Source organism: Oncorhynchus masou, chromosome 9 (assembly GCF_036934945.1).
Source record: "Oncorhynchus masou masou isolate Uvic2021 chromosome 9, UVic_Omas_1.1, whole genome shotgun sequence".
NCBI classification, from domain to species: Eukaryota; Metazoa; Chordata; class Actinopteri; order Salmoniformes; family Salmonidae; genus Oncorhynchus; species Oncorhynchus masou.
This window is the reverse complement of record NC_088220.1, coordinates 52,781,340-52,796,718: the sequence shown is the minus strand read 5'-3', so window position 1 is coordinate 52,796,718 and position 15,379 is coordinate 52,781,340. Positions and strand designations below refer to the sequence as shown.

At 40.3% G+C, this 15,379-nt stretch overlaps 1 protein-coding gene across 1 annotated transcript; it reads right to left on the bottom strand.

The window, feature by feature from the left end:
* LOC135546188 (phosphatidylinositol transfer protein alpha isoform-like) lies at positions 1-15,106 on the bottom strand. The gene is made up of 12 exons (XM_064974404.1): positions 14,936-15,106; positions 13,624-13,654; positions 10,495-10,640; positions 8,849-8,940; positions 8,538-8,545; positions 7,759-7,833; positions 7,153-7,236; positions 2,691-2,768; positions 2,109-2,219; positions 1,584-1,706; positions 1,392-1,457; positions 1-593 (listed from the first exon to the last, which is right to left on the bottom strand). Exons 1-11 carry the CDS (start codon positions 14,950-14,952, stop codon positions 1,410-1,412), a joined length of 813 nt encoding a protein of 270 aa, XP_064830476.1. The 5' UTR covers positions 14,953-15,106; the 3' UTR covers positions 1-593; positions 1,392-1,409.
* Between the last annotated feature and the right edge of the window lie 273 nt (positions 15,107-15,379).

The following is a 15,379-nucleotide window of genomic DNA, read 5'->3' as shown; positions in this document are numbered from 1 at the left end:
TATAAATATACTATTTTTTATATTGAATAACATAGGTTGTATAGAACAATAAATGTTGCTCAATCAATTAAATCAGAGAAAAGGACCCTGTGAATTAATACAGAAAAATACAGTACAGGACATGATTTATTACTCAGAGACCAGGTATATTGTTCCATATTTCCTGCCCCAAAAAGACGTACACCCAAAGCCATAACACGACAACTGGTTTTCAGCCTGCTGATTCAGGTTGGCCTGCTGATGCAGATTGTCCCCGGGGAAGAACAATGCACTGTAACCAAGAGGGAAATACAGAGACATCGTAGTACTTTGAAAGACAGGAGTGACCCACAAATTCAGGTTTGTCCACAAAACACATGAGGAATTAAAGACAATAGAAAATACTATCACGACAACTCAAAAACAAAATTCCCATTTAAAAAACAAACAAAAAAAAAATCGACAAGTGACATAATTAGTTAGGAGGTTGCTGTGGACCTCTGGGCTGCTGGGACCTCTCCATGGCTTGCCTGGACAGTATAGGGGTCTGCATGCAGCCATATCATTTCCAAGTACAAGGGCAGGGCAGAGATGCTGGTGTTTCAGTAACAGGTCTGAAATGGAATGGGAGAACGATGTGTGACCACCTTGATTATAATCTATAAAAAGCAAATCTGCAAGATAGACAAGGCTTGTTTCCTTGTGCACAATTATAAGAGGACTTATTGCTTGAAGATTTAGAGCAGGGACCATCAACTAGATTCAGTCAAGGGCTGATTATTTTCTTGAGCAGATTGTCAGAGGGCCGAAACATAATTACAAATACATTTGTAGACTAAAAATATACCGCAAGAAGCCCAAAAATAATATACTGACTAAAACAATAATTTCAAACCTTGCTTACATTTGTATAAGATCACATACAGTGCATCTTGCTATTACGCATGGGAATTAAAATGACTTGGAGATGATTTGCTGTTTTTTACAGTCTTATGTCAAACTTTTTTTCCCTTATTGGCGAGAAAGTTTTCCTTGCTCAGAAAACTTGTGGGCCAAATAAAATCAAATGTGGGACAAAATTGGCCCGCGGGGGGCACTAGTTGGGGAAACGTGATAGAGTATGAGATCGGAGCGATTACACTATGACACTGATAACACGGTAGCTGATTCATATGGGGTAAGGTGCACGTCCTGAGCTCCTCATGTGTGTCGTGTTCGTTTGGTACCAAGCGGAAGAAAATGAACTTACTGTAAATACAGGAAATGACATACCTGGACTTGTCCTATAAGAAACGCTCATCATTGTTTTCTGTTGCAAATTGCTTTAAAGCATTTTCCATTACGCGCACGAATGAACACCTCCCTGAACTCAGTCTCAATTCCCACTGACCACCAGACAGAGCGGTACTCACAATCACAGCTGCACAGCCTCAGTCCTCTGAAGCAGAACTCCCTTTGACTGGATCCTTCTCCCTCATCTGACACAAACACACAGATAAACACAGACACTCAATAAGTAGGATATCCAGAACAACACATTTCCGTTGCCTAATGACAAAACAGTTAATTGATGCCAAAGAACAAACAAATGTACAGTAAATTACCTCATCCAGCTCTTTTTGGGTCTCCTCTTCAATACGGCGAATGTCCTCCATTGTCAGTCCGATCCATTTGTCAATCAAACAGAACAGCTGTCTGTGGAACTTTGTAAACAATCGCTTCTCTTGCTGGAAATCAGAAAGGGAAAGAAATTAAAGACAAAACATTTACTTCAAAAAAATATTAGTAATATCAGCATTTATTATGTGCAACTTGGAGTAGAAGGTCTCTGGCAAATGACTGTCTGTCCACTAGAGGACAGAAAACACTAGTCTTTATTGTAAACTAGTCTGTCACACCCAGAGACTGCACAGCTTGGATATCTTATTTCTCAGACAACTCTGTCTACTAGTTTCTTCTTCAAGGGTTCCAGGACAGAGTCATTTTTTTGCATGAACATTGGGCGATATGAAAATACTGGACTTTGCCTCTGTACTAGCACTAGGTTTGAACTGGAACACTCAAAGATGTAGGCACCATAGCGGAATTTTATGCAAATACTGGAATAATTGACAAGTCTCCTACCGCACCTTCTGAATGAAGTTCTCAATTTTGTTCTGGACTCCCCACCATTTGAAGTTGACTGTGACTAACTTATAGGCACACATGTGAGGAGAGTTTGTGTTGCTGGGAAGCTCTTTCTGCAGAGGTAAAGACAAGTTATTACACCCTCAAGCAGAGGCAGAACAGTTGACAACACATAGAGCTTCCGAACCAGAATAGATACAGCCATAGTCATATACCAAGAGAGTTTCGGCCAGGTTTTTAGAACGGACGCCATGTCGGAACATTTATGTTTTTACTTATTAGCATTCGGGATAATGTGTATCCAAGTTGGTACGGTGTTGTGGTGGTGTCAACAAATTGCATATCCGCTTTCACTGGACATCTTCATAGGTTTGGAAAAAAACTACCAGAAATAAACAGCGCGATGCGGAAACATCACTTAGCAACGACTATGGAGGTGAAATTGGCGCTCTCAGAACGTTCAGACAGAAACCACACTGGCCCAACCGTCTAAATATACTGTAGGACTCTGGAAACAGCTACGTGTGAAATTAGCTGATGTGAAAAATATGATAACAATGGAGGAATATTGGTTTGGGTAGTACCTTCCAGTTAGGTCCCAGGGGGCCCCTGCCTGTCTTCTCTGACTTGAATATGGCAGGATCTTCTTCTGGCTTATAGTCCTGTGTGGAGCAGAGTGAGCAGATGAGTAGGATGCAAAGATACCAGTGTTCTATTTAATTCTGTTCAGAAAACTGGGTCGTACTCATTAGGGAACACCGTAGCAAAATGTAGTAGAACATTTATCAAGTTAAAATGAAGTGTTATGCCTTAAAAATAATTGGTTTTGGGAAAGTTCCTGCAGATTTGTGGCAAGTTTGTAAACTTCTGGCAACATTTGCCACTAGTGCTGAATCAGCGGAAAACCTTTGGCAACAACAATATTTATTGCAAATAGTGGCAAATCGTTCACTAGAGTTTTTTTTCTGGCAAACAAGAAGTATTTGTAGAAGTATCTGTGGCAAACCCATAGACATTAAGGGAAAACCGGTGGCAACAATATTTATTGCCACTAGTGGCAACAGTTTACCAGACAGAAGCAGTTTCTGGTAAATAGAGATGAAACCGTATGGAAATTTCATATCACGATTATAGTGAGCAAAATTATCACGGTTATCAGTATTATCGCAGTATTGTTCAAATGTGCTGGAAAAGGTTCAAAAAGTACTTATACAAACACTGAAATAGTTTTCAATATAAAACTTGGTGAACCTAACAAACAAAATTAGCAGGACTATGCACTTTGAGTGCATAAACATTAAAATAATAACATTAAATATAGCACCATGTGGCCATGAGAGGTACAAGTTTCCCCTAGAGCAGGTTTAAATGAACACAACCTTAAGTAAATCAAATGTGCATATAAAAGCAACACAAGTAAAGCAATGTGCAGTTAAGAACAATACACCACATGTAAACAAATCCAATGTGCATGTAAGAATACAACCATATGAAAACAAATCCAACGTGCATGTAAGAACAATACAACCATATGAAAACAAATCCAACGTGCATGTAAGAACAATACAACCATATGTAAACAAATCCAATGTGCATGTAAGAACAATACAACCATATGTAAACAAATCTAATGTGCATGTGTTGACATTAAAATAACACAAAATATATAAACAAATCAAATGAACAGCAGTGATTGGCCTAACATCCTGGACATCCTTTGCTTACTTGAGATTGAAATGTAAAAATGTCAGCATATTTACTTGGTCCGGTTTAAGTAGTGATCTGCGAGGGGAGACAATGTGCCCGCTGGCACTGAACACTGATGGCACGCTGGTTACTGAGATGCAGAAAAGCTTCCTGGCAAGGTGAGGCAGCTCTGATGCATAGCCCCTCCACCACACCAGTGGATCCTCTTCTGCTGGAATGGGTGGCAGAGACAGGTAGACCTTGATCTATTCTTTCACTCTGTCTTCTGGGGTGGTCAGAATCTGACCCTCTTCCCCGCTCTGCTGCCTTCGGTTTATCTAAAAAGCTCCTATTGAAGTTGGGGTCAATGAAACAAGCCATGTGCATGACTCTTTGCCTTCTCTGTGTGTCTGTTGTTAAGGTCTTCTCTCATTACCCTTTTCATCTCCTTGGTCAGGGATGGCTCCGTATCCTTATCCACCAGAACATCACAGGTGACGTGGTCCAGGACAGGTTTGATGGCTGACAGTGTCACTTGTGTCTGAGGCAAGTGCATCTATAAAAACTTTCTCAGAGGTTTAAGCAGCTGGAACAGATGGTCCATGACACTTACGTCAGCATCCTTGGGCATCAGATTCCACGTTCTTCGTTCTCTAGCCAGTGTCACACAGACTGGCTGCTGTTGGCTGAGGAAACGCTCACGCATCTTGTGTGTAGATCCCCCATCGGGTCACCACATCATGGATCAGAGCCTTCTGTGGCATGTTGAGGGCAGCTTGCTTTTCTCTCAGTTCTCTCCTTCTCTTCCAGCTCCGTGAGAAGCCTTGGACCAGATGACGGCAGGCCTTGGCTGCTGTGTCAACGCTCTGAATTTTCAGAGGTGGCCAGGTTCAAAGCACCCAAGCCACAGATCTGGGAACTCTTCAAAAGTCTTGATCATGTTTGATGCATTGCCTGTAGTTATGAAGACCAGGTCTTTGTTGTTGACCCTCCCCACTCTCCCAGCATATTCTCAAAAACTATTTTGTGAGCCGAGTGGGAAGAACCGTGTTTCCAGGCAGTTTGATTCCAGTTGCCAGTCTGGGGTGAGGTAATGGATAGTGAAGCTTATGTATGGTTGAACCACCCCCTGCTTTCACTGGTCCAGAGGTCAGTAGTTGCAGCAAAACATGTACCTTGAGCCAAACTTTTCCAACATCAGCTTTAACCTGGTTGTACAGGTTTGGGATTTCAGTCTTGGAAAATGTTTGTGATGGCACTTTGTAGTAGGGACGGCAACCTTAATCAGCCTCAGAAAGCCAGGCCTCTCAACAATTTGAAATGGCATCTTGACCTTTGCAATGTAATATGAAAAGGGCTGCAGTGAGGTATTGAGCATTTGTTGACGTGGGTGCATGAGCAGCCTGCCTTTTAAACGCTTGCTCAGTGTCTGTGTCACAAGTTCACAACTGTAGATGAGGGACCAGTAGCATCGCTGGGTTTGCCTGCTGCACGTCCACTCTGTAAACAAGGGAAAAGAAAATGTATTACTTTTATTAATACATTATAATTATTATTCACTCACACAATCTTCTGTGTTGCATTTGAGTACATGCAATGAGCCCATGCACAATTGACATAAATACTAAGAGTCTTGTATAGGAGTCTATAGTGTTTCTCCTGTTGAAACACTTTTACAACCAAATCGACGTCTGACGGATTTTAAATGAACAAAATATATGTTGGTTGGGTGACTAAACTACATAAGGTGTTATCGTGTGCAATGGGTGAATAGAGTCTGCAGACACACGACGGGTACAGCAGCAGGACAACGTGCAGTGTTTTTACAAGAGTAGGTAACACTGAACGCTTCCGTTAAAATGATTGACAAGCTATTAGCATGTTTGACAGACAAACCATGACATTTCCCCCACATCATGCATTGAGCTAAAAGTTAACTGACCTTGCATTCGCTATAAAGTAGCGGGTGGTGATCACGAAGATGACTCAAGAGATTTGAAGTGTTGCCCCCTTTTGCAGCTATTTCTTTTTGCTGCATGTTCTGCAGACAGGGTGACCATCTTCGATTAGGTTTCCCTCAGCACTCTTGTAAAACCCAAAATACGACCACACTTCAGATTTGGTCCTCTTTGAAGGCTGAAAAATCTCCCGAACGCTGTTACTGCCTTCCGGCATGTTTTCACACAAAACAAAACCCACGCTGCATGGTGCGCCAGACTGTTGCTAACTTTGGTTGATGCTGGACAGTATTTAACATATGAGTTTTTCAAATGGTGGTAATCAAACACGGTTTTAATGATAATTAAAATTTGAAACGGTAATACTAACCGTCGAATTTTACCGTGGTTTATCGTGAAACCGGTAACCGTTTTATCCCTACTGGTAAACACACTGAGCTCAAACCGGGTGGAAAATGCTAACTCGCTACCGAAGTTGTCAAGTGAGTGTTTTAACTGAAAACTTCCTAATTGTGTAAGCTAATTGATGCCTGGTAAGCATGTCATGTTTTATGGGATAGTGTGAAACACATTTTGTTGCTAGCTAGATCAGTTTCAATCTGTCAGCACCACTGACTGGCTAGTTTACCCAGAAAGACTCACAGCTATAATTGCTGCTGAAGGTAATTCTAGCATGTATGGACTCAGGGGGTTGAATACTTATCTAATCAAGATATGCAGTATTAGGGTTTTACTTTGTTTTTTTTGTTGTTGTTTTTTTAAATGTGACTCTTTCTTCCACTTCGACATTAAAGTATTTTGTGTAGATTGAAAAAAAGAATTAAATCAAATTTAATCCCACTTTGTAACAACAAAATGTGTAAAAGGTCAAGGGGTGGGAACACTTTCTGAAGGCCCTGTAGTACATTTAGTATGTTTAGTTCCCTGTGAGAAGGAAGTTCATTTAAATGTATTGACACAAACCAAATCGCATATACATTTCAATGTTGTTAATACACAAAGTAATCAAAAACCTGTTTCAATTTGCATTTTCATAATCATTTTGAAGCAAATTTGCAGCAAACAGAATGTTCGCCACAAGTTTCCCAGTATTGTTTTCCAGAATTTCACAAGTCGCTGCAAATTTGTCGCAACAGTTTGCCACGAATGTCATTTCATTTTAAAATATGAGCTGGCCAAAGATTTGCCACAACTATTTGCCAGAAGCCCTGCTTTCTCAGTAAGGGAATTTCTATTGGACAAGTTCAGGCAATCCCTCCCTGTTTCAGTCAATTTTTTACCATTTGCTGCCTTATGAATACAACCCTGATGTGTCTGGGTTTAGAACAGTAAAATAGTTTCAAAGAATGCTTATTACTAATAAATTGTTAGTACATTCACACTGATCAATCGCTGCCATCACCTTGACATCCACTTGGCTTTTGTCAGCGATGTCAATGTAGACTACTTCAGTCTTCTTCCACTGATCTGGGTCTAGTCCGTGTACCTATGCAGGGAATCATTTATAGTAAGTTACCCACTTCAAGAGCTAAGAATGCCTCAGTATTAGTCACTACATAGACTAGGTATAACATGCAGGGTTGGCCTTGGGGCCAATTACATTTCAATCCACTCAATTCAGGAAATAAACTGAAAAGCAAAATTCTAAATCCAATTTTGAGGGAAATTGAATTGAAATTGGCCCCAACCCTGATTACATAGCACTTTGATACATTATGTGTACATGTTGTTTCAGTGTCATCACCAACAAGAGCAGGTCTGAGAACTAAAAATGCAAACACGAGAAGGGTTTCCGTATCCTTTCACCAAGTCAGAGGATGGACGCGGAAATGACATGGCATGAAATGACGTCAATGGAAGTGACTGATTGGAGTCTGATCGATAAAATAAAAAAGGGGAAATCGTTAAATTAAAGGACTAGCGACGTCCGCCAACTGAATTAAATGTGCCGGTGGTCCATGCTTGACATGGTGTACATTCAGACTCGTTACATTAGCTGCTCACTCACATTGTCCTGAACCCCCATGTCGGGCTTGTGCCACGTCTCAATTTTAATCAGAAAATTGTCCTTCATGTATTCATTCTGCAGAAGGAAGAGCAAGTAATAACATAAACGAGATCAATCAAGTGTCCAACACATACTGGATTCAAAGACTATTTGAAATCATGTCAAATAATATATGTGCTTGATTGAGCATGCTGGCTTAATCAATCCATAGAATAGTCCTTAACCAGTAAACCCCATCCTGGGCTAGAGCAAAAATCCAAAGCATTTGAAAGATTTCAAATAGTAGTTGAACCCAGGTCTGAAACAAAGTAATATATTTATTTAACCTTTATATATGGACTATAAGTGATTACATCTTGAGGCATACATCAGCTATGAGCAGTGGTCATTTAAAAAATATATATATATATTTTATTTAACCAGGTAGGCCAGTTGAGAACAGGTTTTCAACTGGCCTACCTGGTTAAATACCAGTGTGACCTGGCCAAGATAAACGCAAAGCAGTGCGACAAAAACAACAGAATTACACATCGGATAAACAAATGTACAGTCAATATCACACAAAAAAAACATGCACATGCATGTGCGCACACACACGTTCACCCTGGCAAAACGAGTGTCTGTCTTTCTCTGTGTTAAGTCAGCCCCATCCGCTTCTCTCCTTTCCTTTTGACAGGCAAGGTTACCAGCTCCTCTTTCACCATGTTTACAGCTGAATAGTGTGCAAGTAAACAGTAACATACTGGATTTGTAAATGTATAGAAGAAAACAGTACTTACTGTAATAACTGCAACGGGGAAGAGATGGACATGAGGAGACAAAGAGAGAAAACAATGTTTAGGGGAACAGACGTTCAAAATAATATCTCAATAGTTGCACATGTTAGAAATTGGCTAACTCCTTGTCAATCAAACGGAGAAGTTGTCTATATACACCATTAATACCCAATGCCTGGCTATTGGTCCAGACATCACATAGATTCCAATAGCATGTCCTCACAGTGCTGGCTGCTAGCGTGTATACCCAAATTAATTATTCAACATATTCTCTCACTACAGAAGGGCTAGGTAACAAAGAGCAGGGGACTTACCAGTCCGACAGTAGGGGTAAGCATTCCAGGCCTTCTCGTGGATGTTAAGAGCAGTTGATGGTGCCAGAATGCGCACATAGTTTGGCACTTTACTGCAGAGAAAAAGTAAGATATTATTATTTTAGGGTCAAATCCATATGAATTCAATCACTTTTTGACCACATCCCTTTGACCTCAACCACCGCACCCAATTGAACGCACCCAATTGAACAAAACTTTCCCACACATGTTTGCCAATGGTAGAAGTGGTGAGAAAGTGCCTTTTTGGCCCTAAATGCCAAGAGTCAGGAGATAGGAGGTGCTCAAAGTTCACCCTATTTAAATATAGCCCACCCTACCATGAGAGATCCGTATCTTCATCACTGAAAAAGACAAAACGGTTGAATTTGATATACACTGAACAAAAATAGAAACAGACATGTAGTGTTGGTCCCATGCTTCATGAGCTAAAAAAAAATCCCAGAAACGTTCCACATGCAAAAAATTGTATCTCAAATTTTTTGCACAAATTAGTTAATATCCCTGTCAGTGAGCATTTCTTTTTTGCCAAGACAATCCAGCCACCTGACAGGTGTTGCATATCAAGACGCTGATTAAACAGCATGATCATTACACAAGTGCACCTTGTGCTGGGGAAAATAAAATGACACTAAAATGTGCAGTTGTGTCACAACACAATGCCACAGATGTCTCAAGTTGAGGGAGCGTGCAGTTGGCAAGCTGACTGCAGGAATGTAAACCAGAGCTGTTACCAGCTAATTGAATGTTCATTTCTCTACCATAAGCTGCCTCCAACGTCGTTTTAGAGAATTTGGCAGTACGTCCAACCGGCCTCACAACCGCAGACCACGTGAAACCACGTCAGCCCAGGACCTCCACATCCGGCTTCTTCACCTGTGGGATCGTCTGAGGGTGGGGTAGTGAGGGGAGCTGAGGAGTATTTATGTCTGTAATAAAGCCCTTTTGCGGGGAAAAACTCATTCTGATTGGCTGGGCTGCCAAGTGGGTGGCCCTATGCCCTCCCAGGCCCACCAAGGCTGCACCCCTGCCCAGTCATGTGAAATCCATAGATTAGGGCCTCATTTATTTAAATTGACTGATTTCTTAATATGAACTGTAACTCAGTAAAATCTTTGAAATTGCTGCATGTTGCATTTATATATTTTTTAAAAATATATATATATATATATATATTTTTTAAAATATATATATATATATATTTTATTTTTTATATTTATATATTTTTCTCAGTACAATTTGAAAGCATATAAACAAGGTTGTCAAACTATTTTATAATTTCTTAAAGATCTTTTTTATTTATAAAAAGTGGAAATCTGCAGTTCAAATAATAAGAACATGAACACCCCACCAATTTCTCGTGAAATAGCTGAGGGATAGACATAACCTATGGATGCAAGGACTGACCATTATAGTTTTTGCCATGTTTTGAGGCTATACAGTATTTGTTTAAAATGATATTGTTTACAATTGAGTAAAACAAGCGTATATTTTGGTTTCAGTTGAACTGAGCTCATGACGAATTTATGAGTTACATTCTTCAAGAAACAATGGGTATATACTGTACCATTGGGTGATTGTGCGTGGGTGGATGGATGGGAGTCACTGGGTAGATGGACCAATCGTACCTGTGCAGGTGATATATCTTGTGGGTGTACTGGCCCTTCTCTCCATCCTTCTCATAGGGTTCATTCTTCAGCACCTCCACCCCTTCTCCTCCACCCGTCTCATTCTTACTGGTCTCAGCCACAGAGTACAGCTGCCCCACTTGGTACTGTGGAGAGGAAGAAAGAGGAGTGACCTACAGTTACACACAGACTACATAATCCCCATTGTTCACAAGTTGCATTAACAGACAGCTGCAACCACTTCAGTGGGCACATCCCTAACCATTCACTCCTCAGAGCACCTGGACAGGGACAGTTTTCCGTATTCACCACTGGCAGTTCCTTGTGCATTTAGCCCAGATAGACACAGACTTCAGCATAACAGCTCAACAGGATAACAGTATTGTCAGCAAGCATAAGGAAAATACTGTAATAGCCATCTGTGGCAGTTTTTATTTTTTGGATGAGACTCTGCCAAAACTTCCCTTGTTAAATGCTCGCCAGTGATTTCAGGATGTAGAGCTCTGTCAAAGACCTTTGGCAGGTGGATTACTGTCTCCAACTCTGCTGTACCAGCCTAGGCAGCACACCCCATCCATCCACCACCACAGGCCTTGAGTCACCCAGCAGCAGTCCATGATGTGGCATGCAACCACAGGTTGCTGTGTGTAGCGTGACTGCAATAAAGTTGTCCTGGAACGCGGCCACTGTGCGTCAGGGAGCTAGTGACCCACAGGGAACTGGTGACTCGCTTGCTGCACATTGACACTACTCAATAACCCACAGCCAACTGACATTTAAAAACACAGAATAGTTTGTGCCGGGCTGATTAGATAAGTCATCCCAAAATGAGATGCATTCAACAGGTGAAACAGCTCTGTTTGGAGGAAGATGGGGTACAATCACATCCTCTACCGAACAGTGTTATTTTGGTGGTTCCATCTCATGCGCCAGTAGGTGGTTAGGAATGTGACAACACGTGTAAAACCAGCATTTCACTTATTGTTCCCCTGCGTGCGTGTGACTCCTATGTCCATCTTCCTCAGGCTGTGGAAGTTTGTACAGAGAAATTGGCATAGCAGGCAATTTAACCAATCACAGCCCTCCTTTCACTTGTATCATTGCACATCCTGCAAATCACCAAAAGAAGGCAACTATTTTGATTCCACTTTTATACTGTAACTCAAGGTAGCAGAGACCTCATTCTGGAACTTCGATATGCATGTAGAGTATATTATGTTCAACAATATATTGAAACATTTGCCAAATCTAAAATGGTTTATGCTTATTTTTTAAATATAAAGATAGAAAGAAAATGTCCTCCAAAAGTTCCTATGGTATGTTTTTGTTCCAATGAGGAATCACCCTTATGTAAGGCTATGAATGGAATTTAGGGTTATGATCCTTGATCTGGAATCTTATTTTGGGGGAAACGATTGAGACTGAAATCTAAGTCAGCTTAAAAAAAAAAAAAAAAGAGAACAAAGCGGGGGAATGATGCTGGTGACTCGAACTCTGGGAACAAATGGAGAAAGAGAGGGAGACTGAGAAGGAAGGAGAGAGAACGGTGGAATCAGCACTGTTGCTGATAAGTTGTTGCCAAGATGGAATGCGAGATTATGTCTGATGAAAATAAATCTGGTCGGAACATACAAGGGTCATTCCACCTCAAAAAGCACAAGAAATAGGATTGACACCCATCGTCTCAGATTGTTCTGAAATCACTTGTGTTGTTAGAAACAGATAAGATTAGTAGTGCTGAGAGATTAGTGATTTTTGAGGTCGGTTGGTTTTGGTTAGATTCAAAAAAAATATATATTTTTGGTTTTGATATTTTAAATGCATTATGTGAGTTGAAAGCTGTAACATAGAATGACACAGAAATACCAATGATGGTAGGGACTGCCCATGACTGCTTATCACTTACTAATCATCAGTTATTCACACTAATACAATTATTTAATTGTGTATATTACATTAGTTTTATTTGATTACTTTATGTCATTCCAACTCCTATGACAAAAATCACTATTTTAGTAGTTTTTCAAAGTAAATAAGGCATACTTTAATGACTGCTGATTAACAACTATCAACCACTAAGATCATGTATTTTCAGGTAGAGATACCTCAAAGAACCTGCTCTCTATGTGTCCCCTCTTGATTGCACATTCTTCAGTCTCTTACGGATAATTGAACCAACATCAATTAGTTGTTTAAAAAGCAAAAAATAACGAACAAAATAACCAAGTTAATCGCTCAGCACTAAAGATTAGCATTCCTTGCTGTCATACCTTGACAATAAAATGGTTACAGGGTAAGGAAACCCATGTCATTTTGTAATTTGGGTGAACTATCCCTTTAAGTTCTTCAAACTTTTTTCACCTAATACAGGAACAGCAGCATCTAGTAGTCATAACCTGGTAATATAAGGATGTAGGATGGGCCATAAACCTAAAAAAGTTAGGTCGAAATCAGATGTCAGGTACTATATTTATCAAACATTATATGAATCCTATAAACTAAATTGGCCAATTTGGGTGCAATCAATAAGCTTAATTTCTCAGAGATCAAATTTGATTTCAACAAAATAATGTTGCAGGAATGCTAATCTTATTTGTTTCTAATTACAGAAATTATTTCAGAACAATCTGAGATGGTGGGTGACATGGCTTGCTGAAATGACATGGAACAACCCACAACCACTGCCTTCAACTGCAAAGCTTCAGTCAGGAATACGGTGCTCCGTTTTAATTAATATGGCTAATATTTTCTGCCAATGTCCGACCTGACTGTGTGTGGCCAGCAAACCACTGCAATCGTGAACATAATGGAAACCATGCTAAAATCCTGTGCACACACACCATCATAAAAGGTGTGTGTACAAACAGGAACTTGAAGGTTAGAGGAACATAATGCAGACCAACTGTTTGACTTACAGACGGCCCTGATTCCTCAAGAGCACAGGCACGTTTGGTAACGGGTTGGCCCCGTGAACGTTCCGCTTTTGCGTACGGTACGTTCATGGGGCTAGGTAATGGTTGACCTCAATTTGACCGTTGAGTCAGAAAACAAGAATGTTGCGTGACCAGCTTGATAGGTGACATGAAGCGAGAGTTCAAGACAAATAAATGACACTCGGTCGCTACTTACCTCTTCCACAGATATGGGGAGGATGACTCGACTAGAAGAGAGAGAGAGCGCGCAACATCACATTACAACACATTACAACACCTGCAGCTCATGACTAATGTTATTGCTCATCTAATTTATCACTTGATTATAGTTCGACTGACAATTCTCTGATAGCAGCAACTGCTAAGAGTATGCTAATCAAAACACGTTTACCCTAAAACCTGGGGACGATAAATTTGAAATAAATCGACACCGACCACTTATCGCAGGCATTTCGCTTACATCGTTCATGACGATAAGTAGCCTATACTAGAGAAATGTTAAGTTTGAAAGAAAATAAGCTAGCTAATAAGAGGGATTGTTAATGGGACAACTGATGGCGACAACCATCAAACGAGTAGTAGTTTCATGGATTAAGAAAAAGTGGTGCACATTAATGTTCTATTTACCGTCAAGTCGGGCAATTTATCGCGTCATGGATTATTGGCCATACTGTCCTGCTCTACCTATCAAATATGAACATTGCAAGCCTGAACGTGCTACTGATTCTAGCTGTAATATTGTCAGAGGAAATTTAAACCCGGTGTAGATTTCTACTATCAGAAAACAATTCGCTTTGGCCCCATCCTCTGCCAGTCTACAATAGGCAATAATCACCACCTGTCCTTAGTCTAAGCAGCACTGAATATTTCATTATAAACAGATCTGGGCGTAATGAGAGCCAAGAAAGGCACCATACTAATTCTATGGTATTGATACAGGCAGGTTTGGGGCATCAGGAGGACACGTTGATATGGCGGTTGTTGACTCTCGTAACCAATGAGTTAGATGACATGTCATGCAAGTGTATACTCTGGATTAGTTTGAGATAAAAGGCACACCCTTGTATTTTTTTTAGTAGGCCTGACGATGCATGGGATGATTATAATTAAAGTTATGGTTACAAAGTTAGTGGCACTTTGTCAGTTGAGATACATTTTGGTAACTGACAATACATTTCCATTTTGGCAAGTTAATGATTATTTTTTACTTAATGCATTCATTCAATGAGTCTATCCATACAGTGAAGACAGGCAACAAGCAGTCAATAGCATTGACAAACTTGACATTTTACGCAAAGATAAAACACAGCGAATACCAACTTGCACGTGTTTTTTTTAAATTCCCAAATGGTAAGTAGGCTATACTAGACTAACAGAGAAAATACTATAAACGAAGAGGATAATTGTCACACAAGACATTTTCCCAATGGTTTGCCTGTGTATGACATCGTTCTCCTGCGTGACACGTTTTAACTAAACACCATATTTTCCCAAACATTTTTACTTACAATTCTTTAATGAGCATTTTGGTAGTGTTGTCCGTGTATATGCAGCATTCAGATGTCTAGCTTACTGGTTTAAAACTCAAAATCGGCGGAGGTATGTTTGTCCGTCTACGACCCACGGTCTCCGCGGTTTTGCGCTCCTATTTTTCTTGAATTCACTTCCTGACAGATGCCGAAAGGGGCGCGGCATCACCTCAAGTCAGTCACCTCAATTCAGTAACCTCATCCTTATTCGATGCAAAACATACAGACCTGAAACAAACACACTACACCATGGTTTGCGCTGATCACACATGAAAACCCGTATGTTATTTAACCACATGCAAATTCTTATTTTACTGGTGACGTTATTTTTTGTTATGCCTGGACCGCATGCACAGAGTCATGTACATAGTTTACTTATGGAAACCATTGAAGTCTACCTAGGTCAAATGTTGTGGGGGTTTT